This window comes from Danio rerio, chromosome 17 (assembly GCF_052040795.2).
Source record: "Danio rerio strain M-AB ecotype USA chromosome 17, GRCz13ab, whole genome shotgun sequence".
NCBI classification, from domain to species: Eukaryota; Metazoa; Chordata; class Actinopteri; order Cypriniformes; family Danionidae; genus Danio; species Danio rerio.
Genome location: NC_141037.1, coordinates 34,905,891 through 34,918,504, shown reverse-complemented (window position 1 = coordinate 34,918,504; position 12,614 = coordinate 34,905,891). Strand labels below are relative to the sequence as shown.

The 12,614-nt window shown below is 34.3% G+C and overlaps 1 protein-coding gene across 3 annotated transcripts; it reads right to left on the bottom strand.

The window, feature by feature from the left end:
* Window positions 1-343: 343 nt before the first annotated feature.
* Window positions 344-12,214, bottom strand: dnajc27 (DnaJ (Hsp40) homolog, subfamily C, member 27). Of its 3 annotated transcripts, none has more exons than XR_015512493.1 (8): window positions 11,834-12,214; window positions 11,393-11,475; window positions 9,790-9,859; window positions 8,523-8,687; window positions 8,312-8,434; window positions 7,444-7,604; window positions 4,603-4,798; window positions 344-3,677 (listed from the first exon to the last, which is right to left on the bottom strand). XR_015512493.1 is itself a non-coding variant. In XM_087288786.1 (8 exons), the coding sequence occupies exons 1-8, from the start codon at window positions 11,918-11,920 to the stop codon at window positions 3,674-3,676; spliced, it is 822 nt and encodes a 273-aa protein (XP_087144912.1). In that variant the 5' UTR covers window positions 11,921-12,214; the 3' UTR covers window positions 344-3,673.
* Between the last annotated feature and the right edge of the window lie 400 nt (window positions 12,215-12,614).

The window sequence follows — 12,614 nt, the reverse complement described above, 5'->3', positions numbered from 1 at the left end:
TTAATTCAAGTGCAGTTTACAAAAAACTCATACTGCTTCTGTATACCCCTAAAATGCTGTATATGTGTAAATGCAGAAACATGAGAGTTTATTAACACAAAATTATATTTGTTTTTGTTTTGCATATTATTTTGTTGGGTTTTTTTTTCTACAATAATGTGCGCAAGTTAGACACATTTGCCGATTGAGCTTGAGTCTAAGTTGCCTTAGACATTAAAAGTTGCTCTCAGTGTTCCCTGTGTTTAATTTTATAAAAAGTTCTGTGTGAGTGGCCCATAATTTAGCTTTTTGGTACTGGTTGAGTTTGTAACGTGGCAAGCTAAAAACGCAAACAGGCAAAATTATTTACATGTATTCCTTTATTGTTGTTCTATATAAGCCAAATGGAGAAAGTAAATGCTTCTGTGCACAAAACAGAGCCACTTTTCCCATTGAGCGGTGGCCTTGGCATTCATGTAAACAGGCCTCAAAAACATATTGTTTTCTGCATAATCACAAACATGCTTCTTTCTCATGCTGCACCATATTTTCAGACAAATCAATGTCACACAATGAAACCAAACATGGAAATAAAAGTGACTCAGGTTAAAAATAAATCTGGTAAAGTAGGCTATAACCAATTAAAAATTTAGGAGTACAACTCATATTTTCACATTTCGGATGATGCAACGTTCTAAAATAGTTTGGGTACATCTTACATAGTACAACATAGCAAACAAAGCAGCATGTTATCAACTGACTAAAAATGCACTTCAAAATAAAAGAAATGAAAAAGAGAAATCACAAATGTGTACTTTTTCAGATAAATATATTAAAATATGAATAAATAACACTGCACATGTACATCCACATCATGTTGTAAACACCACAGTTCCATAAAAAAATACAGTATTTGATATACTTGCATTACAGTGTTCTTTTTTTAACCTACATAGAAGTATTTATATACTGTACTTGAGGGCCAAACAAAACATTGTTGAGCTAATGCATGTTGGCACATCTACACAGCTCTGCTAATGGAACAGTTTCAGCGAAGTTGTCGTTATTTATTCTAGTGTTGATGTAAACAAAGCCACTATTTACTTTACCCTGGGACCAGATATTATGAATGTGACAAATTCATAGAGTTCCTTTCATGCTTAATACATTTCACAATAGAGAAATCAATCATATTTATATCAAATAAGTGACTAAGCTACTGTGATAACATTTATTCATTTATCTTTTTTTAGCTCTGAACTTTGCAAAACCTTCACAGGTTGTGTAAAGATTGATAAACGATATATACTTGGAAATAGTCTTGGCACTAGTGATCACAGCCTCTACTAGACTACCATTCAAATGTTTGGAGTTGGTAATTACGTTTTACATAATAATTTATGTATTTTTATGATTTAGAATGATTCATTTGACAAACTAAAGTTAATCATGAACTATACCTCATCACACCTTCTATATTAATAATACATTTTATAGGGTAATTTATTCCTAAGTCTTAAAGTAAATTCAGAAGCTAATTTTCAAAGTCTGCACAAATTATATGCTGACTGAACCCTTGTGTACTGTTGGGGGTGTTTTCATCCACTCTAGGATGATTTTGTGTCTTAATTTGGCCAGAACTTTTTCTGTTTCAGCTAGCAGAGTGATTTTAAAATCTTATTTTGACACATATTTTTCAAAAAAATTAAAATTCAACAATACACTGTTCAACTTGACTACCCTTCTGTTATGTTCAGGATGAAAATAACCGCTAAATTAAACTGCTGTAAAAATGCATCAGATAAATATATTTTTTGCATAAATCTGTTTATCATCCTCAGTCCTGATCAAATTACTAAATTGTTTAGAAAAATAAAATTTTAACTCTTTAATTGCCAAGTTCATAGATGATGTCACTGATTTGGTGGGGAAAAAAACACACAAAATGATGTATTTTCAATGTAAAAAGTAATTGTGGACTGTATTTTTTAAAATCTTTTATCACAGTCTCGGACATGTAGATTGCATTGATGCATTGTTTTTGATTAGTTTTCATTTTTTGCCCCATTGACTTCCATTGTAACCACTATTTTTGATTATATAACCATGCCAGCATTAATTCATGCATTTTTGATTGTTGGTGGTTTTCCCTGTTAGGAAGAGGTAAAATTTGTCATTTTTACTGTTGATCTTGAGTTGGAACCATTAACCCTTTAGATAAGCCTGTGCGAAAAACAAAGCTTAGTTTCTCAATTTTATATGGAGTGTAACAGCAAATAAAAGTGTGTGTATGTGTGTCTGTGAGTGCGTGAGAGTGACCTTTATACGTACATTTACCTTAACGTGTCTGAGAAAATCAAAATATGCATCTCAGCTCTCAGAACTACATGAAGTAAATAAAAACAAAGACTGTATTTATGCACCATTAAATGTGGTTATAATGGAAGTGTGGCAATGGGGCAAAAACAGCCAACCACAGTAAATTAAGTAGAAAAATTTTTAAAATGTTACAATGCACCAAAGCCAATGTTGTTACTAATATTTCAGATGTCATAGACTGTGATAAAAGGTAAAGAAAAAATCCTGTCAACAATTACTTTTTATATTGAAAATGTCAATTTATGTTTTTTTCCACCAAATGAGTGACATAATTTGTGAACTTAAAGAGTTAAAATCTAGTAATTGTCTAAACAATTTAGTAGTTTTGATCAGGACTGAGATTGATTAACAGATTTATGCCAAAAAAAATGTGAACAAAAATATTTATCTGATGCATTTTTACAGCAGTTTAATTCAGTGGATGTTTTATCCTGAACATAACGAAAGGGTGGTAAATTTGAACAGTGCACAAGGATTAATGCTAAAGAAGCATTTCTCGAGCTCAAACGATGAAAAACACAGTTTTTAATATTAAAAGATTTTAATATATTTACTGTTATATTTGTTATAATGTAATGCATTCAATATCACCTGGCTCCAAATACTTGAATAATAGTCTATTGACCACCTATTTTGTACTTAAAAATGACCTAACTTAAGTGAACTTGAAGTTGAATTGGCATGTTACACAAACATTTCTTAATCATTTTTATATGTATATATGTTAATATATTATTGATTCATCTTCAACAATAACTTAGCAAGTAGTAGAATAAAGCTAGTGGTAAATCTGAGAAATACACGCTATTTTTATATTGCACTTGCACTTAGAAAACTTTTCCATGCTTTTTCTCCTGTTTAAAGTAAGTTAAAGTGGAGTGGATAAAAACAAAAAATAAGTGAATGGGCCATGTAGGCCATGGCTAACTTATGAGGCATGTAAGGATTAAACTAAAGCATTAGAATGGTAAGTCTGGGTCGCAAATCAGCTGGTAAATAAGTGGTCTTAACTTGTCATCTATAGGAGTAGTGCAGTACAACAGTCAACTGTCACAGGACAGACTGAGAAAAGGAAAGGCCCACCAATGATATTGTCATGCTCTAAAGTGATCCTGACAGATATGCCCCTCAGAGCATCGAGGTTTCCCAACAATAACAGCACATGAACATATATTACATTATAAACAAGTGCGGTCACAGCTGCACATCTGACATACGTCTTTGTTCGAGTCCAGTGGCTTCTCCGTGTGCTTTAAGAGTGATCTTCACTGAGAAGGGAACTCTTCAACTCCGGCTAATGGCAATGTGAAGCCGATCAACTTAAAACAAGGGAACACAGTTAAGTTGCAGCATCCTTAAAGAGTCCAAGTGGTCATTTGTTGATTTTTGATGACAACTTGAGGTGAAAGAAAAACACTTTTGTGGTGTTACGTCTTTTTTGTACTTATATTTTGATAGCATATTTAAACTGCACTAGCTTACAATTGTTTTCTTAAAAAATACATTTAAAGGGTTTTGTTGACCCCAAAATTAAAGTTTTGTTAGCATTTACTCTTATTGTTCTGAAGCCATGAAACATCTGTCCATCTTCAGAACATGAATGAGAAAATTTATATTAAAATTAGATACATTTGTGTCTTTATTTTGCTAAAATGTTCTGGTATGAACGCTTACAATGTTTACAGCATACAAATCTGGTCACAGAAGCTTAATGAGGTTCATGTGTACCACAACAGCATGTTGGAGCTTAAACAATTAAGTTTGTTCCTGTACACTTGTTTGTTCTTGTTATTGCAGCTGTTAAGCTTTGTTTAAGTTTACTTTATGATTAATGTTTATTTATTAAAAAAAAAAGCCTAAATTAAATCTATTCATTATTATACTGCAGTTATGCTTTTTCATAACATTTGGATTCAATGAATTGGTTCCTAATTGATTTATTTATTGATCTCTTTATAAATATTTCAAAATGTCCAAATATGAAATTAATAAACATTTAAATGGAGAAATTTCTCATAATTCACTACAAATATCTTTATTTATCTTGTCCTAACGTTATGAAATGACGGTAAACAATTACAGAATTTTAATTTTGGGGTGAATGAAACCTTTAATAGTATGTTAAATAAATATATAATCTATACAAATTCAAACAAATCACCAAAGCAAGCAGTTAAAAAAAAAAAAGATTCATATTTAGATGGCACAATGAAGAAAAAAAAAATCTGTCATGGCATATCTCACAATGAGGAGGAGTATGTTGGTAATGGAACCATGAGAGATGCAGTTGTGTGTGGACACTTGATCCTACTTGATATTCTTGAGGAGGGACGTGCGAGCATTAACCACTGCTTTAAAGGCATCCTCGCTGCCTGGGGCCACACACTTGTCTGGGTGCAACAGTACCGCCAACTTCCTGTATGCCTTGTTGACTTCTTCCCTATAAGCACAAAATGAGAAAAACCCTTAATAGATGTCAGACTGCACAGAAGGGCTGCACAATAACACAGAAGAATTATGATTTCAAAATAATAGCATATGTTTGTTTGAGTTTTGTTGGGTTGTGGTTGGAAGGTCATCTGCTGCGCAAAACATATGCTGGATAAGTTGGCGGTTCATTCTGCTGTGGCGAATGAATAAAGGGACTAAGCCAAAAAGAAAATGAATGAATGTTTGAGTTTGAAGACATGCCAGATTCTATGGTCGTTTTCATGACAGGAAAATGTGTACTAGAGACATTAAATTAAGGTTTTACAATTTACAGTGCATCCGGAAGGTATTCATAGCGCTTCACTTTTTCCACAAATTTTTTTTATGTTACAGCCTTATTCCAAAATGGATAAAATTGTTTCCTCAAAATTCTACCCACAACACCCCATAATGACAATGTAAAAAAATTATTATTTTAAATGGTTAAAAATTTATTATAAATAAAAAAAACTTTGCTGTGAAGCTCTAAATTGAGCTCGGGTACATTCTGTTTCCTCTGATCATGCTTGAGATGTTTAAGCAGCTTAATTGGAGTTCACCTGTGGTAAATTCAATTAATTGGACATGATTTGAAAAGGCATCCACCTGTCTATATAAGGTTGACAGTGCATGTCAAAGCACAAACCAAGCATGAAGACAAAAGAATTGTCTGTAGACCTCCGAGACAGGATTGTCTCGAGGCACAAGGCTGGAGAAGGTTATAGAACAATTTCTGCTGCTCTGTAAGTTCAAATAAGCACAGTGGCCTCCATCATCCATAAGTGGAAGATTTTTGGAACCACCAGGACTTTTCCTAGAGCTGACCGGCCATCTAAGCTGAGTAATCGGGGGAGAAGGGCCTTAGTCAGGGAAATGATCAATAACCCTATAGTCACACTGTCTGAGCTCAAGCGTTCTTCAATGGAGAGAGGAGAACCTTACAGAAGAACAACCATCTGTGCAGCAATCTACCAATCAGGCCAGAATGGTAGAGTGGCTACTCCCCACCTGAAATTTGCCAAAAGGCATCTGAAGGACTCTCAGACCATAAGAAACTAAATTCTCTGGTCTGATGAGACTAAAATTGAACTCTTTGGAGTGAATGCCAGATGTTACGTATAGTGAAAAATAGGCACCGCTTATTACCAGGCTAATACCATCTAATACCTATGCTGTGGGGATGTTTTTAAGCAGCAGGAACTGGAAGACTAGTCAGGATAGAGGGAAAGATGAATGCAGCAATGTCCAGAGACATCCTGAATGAAAACCTGCTTCAGAGTGCTCTTAACCTCAGACTGGGGCGACAGTTCATCTTCCAGCAGGACAATGACCCACAGCACACCGCCAAAATATCAATAAAGTGGCTTCACAAAAGCTCAGTGAATGTCCTTAAGTGGTCCAGCCAGAACCCAGACCTAAATCCTATTGAACATCTCTGGGGAGATCTGAAAATGGCTGTACATCGTCGCTTCCTATCCTATTCCTGATAGAGCTTGAGAGGTACTGCAAAGAGGAATAGGCAAAAATTCCCAAAGACAGGTGTTCCAAGCTTGTGGCATTATATTCAAAAAGACTTGAGGCTGTAACTGCTGCAAAAGGTGCATAAACAAAGTATTGCGCAAAGGCTGTGAACAGGCACGTGCACAGATAGAGCTCAACCTGTATATAGTGCACATGTCCTTTTTTCTTTTGGATAAAAAGTACCCTTAAAAATGAACTAAAGTGCCCCTGGTCTTCAGTTCATGATTCAAGGGTGAACTAGTAATTCACAGCATAGAGGTGAAAATAAATACTAATGGCAGAAGAGACGAGAGGAAAACGACAACCGCGTATAAGAATTTGAATATCTACAAACATTTTGGCTTTAGAGTGTGAATATTTGCACCTTGAAATAGTTTTATGACTTTGAATTAGATTTAATTAAAAAAAAAACATATTACCACTTTATTTTAGTATAATCAATACGTAAATAAAAACTTTTAGCAAATTTTTTAATTAAATTATTTTCCCAGTATTATGCAGGCCTTTAAAATGCTGATAGAGCAAAACATTGTGTGGTCCCGCTAAAATGAGATCACAGTGAGAGATCACAGTGAAGAATCAGCTAAAGAAGATAGGCTTTGTCCCCAGAGAAGATCTCCGATTGGTTGGCCATGAGGAACGACACAAGCTCATGACTGGTTTCTCGGGGTGTTGAGGAAATCTCAAAGAGGCTGATTAGACGGGCAGGAGAGACTTTAGGGATGCTAATTGGATTGCAGGCATTTTCTAATGATCTGACCCACATGATTAAACCAGCCAAGCTAACACAACCAGGAGTGTGAGTAAATCATACTGAAACACTATCAAAAGTAATTATCGCTCACACTGAATCAGGTGAGGTTAAATGGGTTATGGGAATAAAAATAAAAATCTTAATACAAATGCAATAACAATAAGCATTCTATTATTGATAGACGCTATTTTAAAAGATTGCCCAAAATATTTTTTGCATATGGCTGGTTAGTGCTGCAAGCCAGATTTTTTTGGTCTAGAGTTGAAAGTTTATTACAAGCAACAAATCTGTTTTGGGCAGGTTAAACAATATCTAATCCCCACATTTAGCATGAAATTTACCTTGTGGCCCCAGGTTTGACTCCCAGCATATCCCAGCTGTCTTTGCTGTTGCGGATGCGTCGGATGGTGTCTGCCTGCTCTTTGGTAAAACCTACGCTCACCTCTGGAGTAGGTCTCTTCCCTCCGTTTTCACACATATCAGTTATGGAGGAGAAAAACGACTGAGGATGTATAAACACAGCAGAAATACCACACCATTTAATTGTGAATTTATGATTTTTACAGTTTAAATCAGTTCTTATAACTCTTCTAAGTTTACTGTTAATTGACTCAGATCTAATGCTGGACTGCTACAAGCCCTAATCAACTCTGAGCCACTTTTAGTACTTTAATAAAACAACATGACCAAAAATCTGCTTGTTCAGAGCAGTTTCACAGTCAACAAACAATAGTGATAGTAATATTAATATAGCAATAGTATTAATTCTAATTCAAGGTGCATTCCCTGTACAAGAAGCTGATTTTCATGCCTAGAAAATAGCTATTTTTTCCACATTTTACAACAGATGTAGTATATGACGTAAATACAAGAGAGTCAAGGTTTAAATAGAAAATTTATTGAAAGATTTAGTCATTTTAAAGCAAGATGCTAATGGTCTAATCCAATTCAATGATTTATGCTAAGCTAATCTAAATGTGCCCTCCTACCAGATCTGGCTCGGCTGAATGGATTAAAAATGATTAAACTCAACTGTTTAACTCTAGGGGAGTTGTAAAATGAAAGTGGAGTGTTCCTTTAATAAATTAGGTATTTTGAGTTAATTAAATAAATTCAGCAAAGAGACATGCATTAAACGCCATTCATTTCATCACCTTTACAGAATGGCAGTTTTGTACAAATAAAAAAAGCTTTATAAGGATTACACACCTGAAACATTTCATTGATGCCTTCCCCGCTCTGGGCAGAAGTTTCAAAGTAATGAAATCCTCTGCTCTCGGCCCAAAGTCTCCCTTCACTCTCATCCACCACTCTCCTTTTTGTCAAGTCGACCTTTTAGGGTGAAAATCTGCACTTTAAAACAAGTCTCTATCAAATAAATCACAGATAACCTAAACAGATGTTTAAACACTTGTGGCACCTTGTTTGCACACACAACAAAGATGATGTTCTCCATGTTAGCCTGCGAGCCCATCTCCTGCTTCATCTCTGTGAGCCAGCTGTCCAGAGCATCAAAACTCTCTCTCAAGCCAACATCATAGACTAGAATCACTCCCTGAGAGTCCTTATAAAACTCATTGCGGACCTGTAAAACACATATTGTCAATTCACAACTAACAATAAAATCTTAATACAGCCATTACAAGCATGGCAATGGAGAATATGTTAAATGCTGATGCCATCTGGGTTTTCAGAGAGGACATTTTATTGACAGCAGCTCAATACTACCACACTGTGGTCAGAAACAAAACAAATCTCGACTGCATTCTTCATGGTTTTTAACAATACTAATAAATTGACTGTATAGTACATTCTTGGGTCAAAGATGATATGTCTGCATCAAAATATAATTTACAAAAATTATTTTATTTACATAAAATGCATATCAAATAAGAAGTAAAGTATATGATGTTTCATATAGCTTTTGTGAAAATAAATTGTAAAGATATAGGTGAAAATGTTCCATCAACATTTAGCACAAACAAATATTAATTTTATATTATTTTATATAAAAAGGGTAACACCTAGTGGTTATAATGATAGAGGTAAGAGTTTAAATAGTTTTAAAAATCTATTTAACGAAGAGCAGATTTTTTTCAACACATTTCTAAACATGATAGTTTTAAAAACTCATTTCTAATAACTGATTTATTTTATCTTTGCCAAGATGACAGTAAATAATATTTGACAAGATATTTTTCAAGACACTTCTATACAGCTTAAAGTGACATTTAAAAGCTTAACTAGGTTGAGTTAACTAGGCAGGATAGGGTAATTAGGCAAGTTATTGTATAACGATGGTTTGTTCAGTACACTATCGAACACAAATATAGCTTACAGGGGCTAATAATTTTGACCTTAAAATGGTTTTTAAAACATTAAAATTTTTCAGGCTGAATTGTAATACCCACGTCTTTTAATTTTATGAAATGATTGATTGTTTTAAATAAGCTTGGCAATTTGTTTGGTGTATAAAATGTTGTACACTGATCGCTGAATGACATTCAGTGAGCATCTCTTGTAAATCATGGTAAAAAATAAGTATGATCAAAAATAAATTTTAATGTACAGAGGAGAAATGCAAAGGTTTTTTTTTTCACTTTTATTGTTTTTTAAGAAAATGTTCTTTAAATAATAATAGTAATCTTTCTTTAATCCATATCAACTTAAAATAATTCAAGCAATACCTCATAAAAGAAAGGATGTCCAGCCATGTCAAAAATATTTACTTTTATCTCCCGGTCCCGTACCTGAACCCTTAAGAAGAAAAGAAAGACAATTATTTTTTTTATTGAATGCACAATATGAAAGCAATAACTAAGAAAACAACCACTTCTAAATGTTTGAAAAAGATTATAGTTTCAATATTTATTTGAATAAAAAAAAATCATTATAGATAAATAATAACTAATAGCATTTAATTTGTATAATTCACTAAAGAAATGTAAAAATAATTGAATAAATTTAGGACAATAACAGGGCTGCACAATATATCATATCAGCATCAATATGGCAATGTGTGTGTCCACAATAGTCACATCGCAGAATGTGCAATGCTGAGGTTGGATTATTATAGTTGATCAGCACCACAATTCAGAATACATTAAATTTGTGGAGTCACTGTAAAGATTTACCAAAACACAGTAAAAATGTTATCCTTTGCAAGAGTTTTCAGTTTAGAGTCCCCATCAATATACTGGGGTGCTAGGACCAACACCGATCACAGTTTAAGCGCCCCCTACTGTTGTCATGAACAGCACTTCTAGGAGCAACCTAGCTTTCCCATGTGGTCTTCCATCCAGGTACTGACCAGGCACAGCCCTGCTTAGCTTCAGTGAGTAACCATGTGAGAGACGCAGAGAGCTAGTTGACGGTCATTCAAGGAATTTTGAAAGAGTTTAAGGGAATTAAATCATTTGGGCATAATGAGTGCAACATTTGTAACTTTCAAATGAATTATTAATACAGTAAAAGCAGTGTTATTTTACATTATGTTTGATTTTTAGATTGCTGTACATGAATAATGTTTGACTCGCCAGAAAACCACAAAGTTCATTGTTTTGCTCTTTTTCATTGCCCTATTGCATTTATTTTTGCTTGCAATTTATTTAGTATTTTTCATCCATGATTCACACGGGCAATAAGCGCAGTAGGTAGTGCTGTGTCAGTTGGCATTTCTGTGTGGAGTTTGCATGTTATCCCTCGCGTGGGTCTCCTCAGGGTGCTCCGGTTTTCCCCACAGTTCAAGTACATGCGGTACAGGTGAATTGGGTAGGCTAAATTGTCTATAGTGTGAATGAGTGAGTGTGGATGTTTTCCAGAAATGGGTTGTGACTGGAAAGGCATCCGCTGTGTAAAAATGTGCTGAATAAATTGTCGGTTCATTTCGCTGTGGCGACCCCGGATCAATAAAGGGACTAAGCCAAAAAGAAAACAAATGAATGATTCACACCCTTACAAAATCACCACAACTAGTCTAAATTTAAGATTTATTTTTAAAATAGTGCTATTAAACCATTTGGTGAAAAGTTATTCATTTGGTAATATATCAAAGAAAATCGCAATGCCAATATTTTTAATAACGTGCAGCCCTAGAAAAGAAAAAAAAATTTACACTTGACAATAAAATTACAGCAATTAAAAACTAGACAACACACAAAGGGGTTGTTTATGTGCAATGAATATGACAAGTGTTTAATCTTAGATTAAATTATTCTTGTTGTCTTAAGAACTATTTGTGTGTGTTAAAGTTACAGAAAGTGGTCCTTCAACAAACCGCATCACACTTACTTTGTTACACCATAATCTATCCCAATAGTGGCTAGATACTTGGGCACAAATCTCTTCTCACAGTAACGTTTAATGATGCAGCTCTAGAACAAATAAACAGAAATATTATCAAATATTTTTTAACATTACTTATTTTAAGATAATCTAGCACGCTACCATACATGCTGTGCAGGACAACCTACAAACATTTCTAAACATTGTCTAAATTACAGTATGTGGATATTACATTCATGACAATTTTACATAAGGGGAAATCTGATTACAATGTGGAATAATGTTTGAATAGAAAATTAAGTAAGCATTGAACTTCTGACATGTACACACACATACGTATCCGTAAAACATGTCTTGTTAACAGTCATGTTAATAAATTAATGTAAATAGCCACCTGATCTTTGAAGTTTGATGTCTGTATGATTCAAAACAACAGTCCATCCTTACCTTTCCCACCTCAGCATTTCCCAGACTAATGACCTTAACCCGTAACGACTTCTTGTTCTCTCGCCTTTTCTGTACATTGGTGTCCATATTGCACTTATTCCCAAACCTCGTCCAAAAAAGATGAAATATCCACCGACTTCACGTATGGCTGTCTGTTTGTTTGAGTGGCTCTGTAAACAGTGAGCAGCTGATCGCTAACTTATATGGCTAATGGAGAGCCCAGTGTGTCAGGATGCCAGGGTAACATTTTTCCATAAACCCCTAGTATATTTCACACGCCATTCGTTGCGGGAAAAAACGCAAACATTTTATTTAAATTATTTTAACCTCTTAATGCTAACGGGCTAACTGCCCTAGCAACGAGTATATGACCACACGATTAAAATCAGCTGATTCTACAGAGCCTTGAGGTGTTTAAAGATTGTTTTCACACAAATTTTTTTCAAATATACACTAAAGAAATGAATGCTAATTTAATGAGTATGTATACTTAGGAGAGACAAAAAACTGGCAAATCGTAGCAAACAAATGAGAGTTTCTGTAGCGACTGCTACCTATAACACAGATTCGTCAAAAGGGAATCAACTCGTTTTAGTTCGGATCTTCTGAATAAATCGATTGAATTGGTTCGAACGGTTCTCCGTCCCGAACTCAGGAAAATGGATGGTCGAGTCAGTCTTTTCTCCACACAGATATTTATGGAATAATAAAAACATTATTTACAAGAATTAATCACTTTAATTTGAAAATTGGTTTAAAACAACATTCTTTTAGCTGGCCA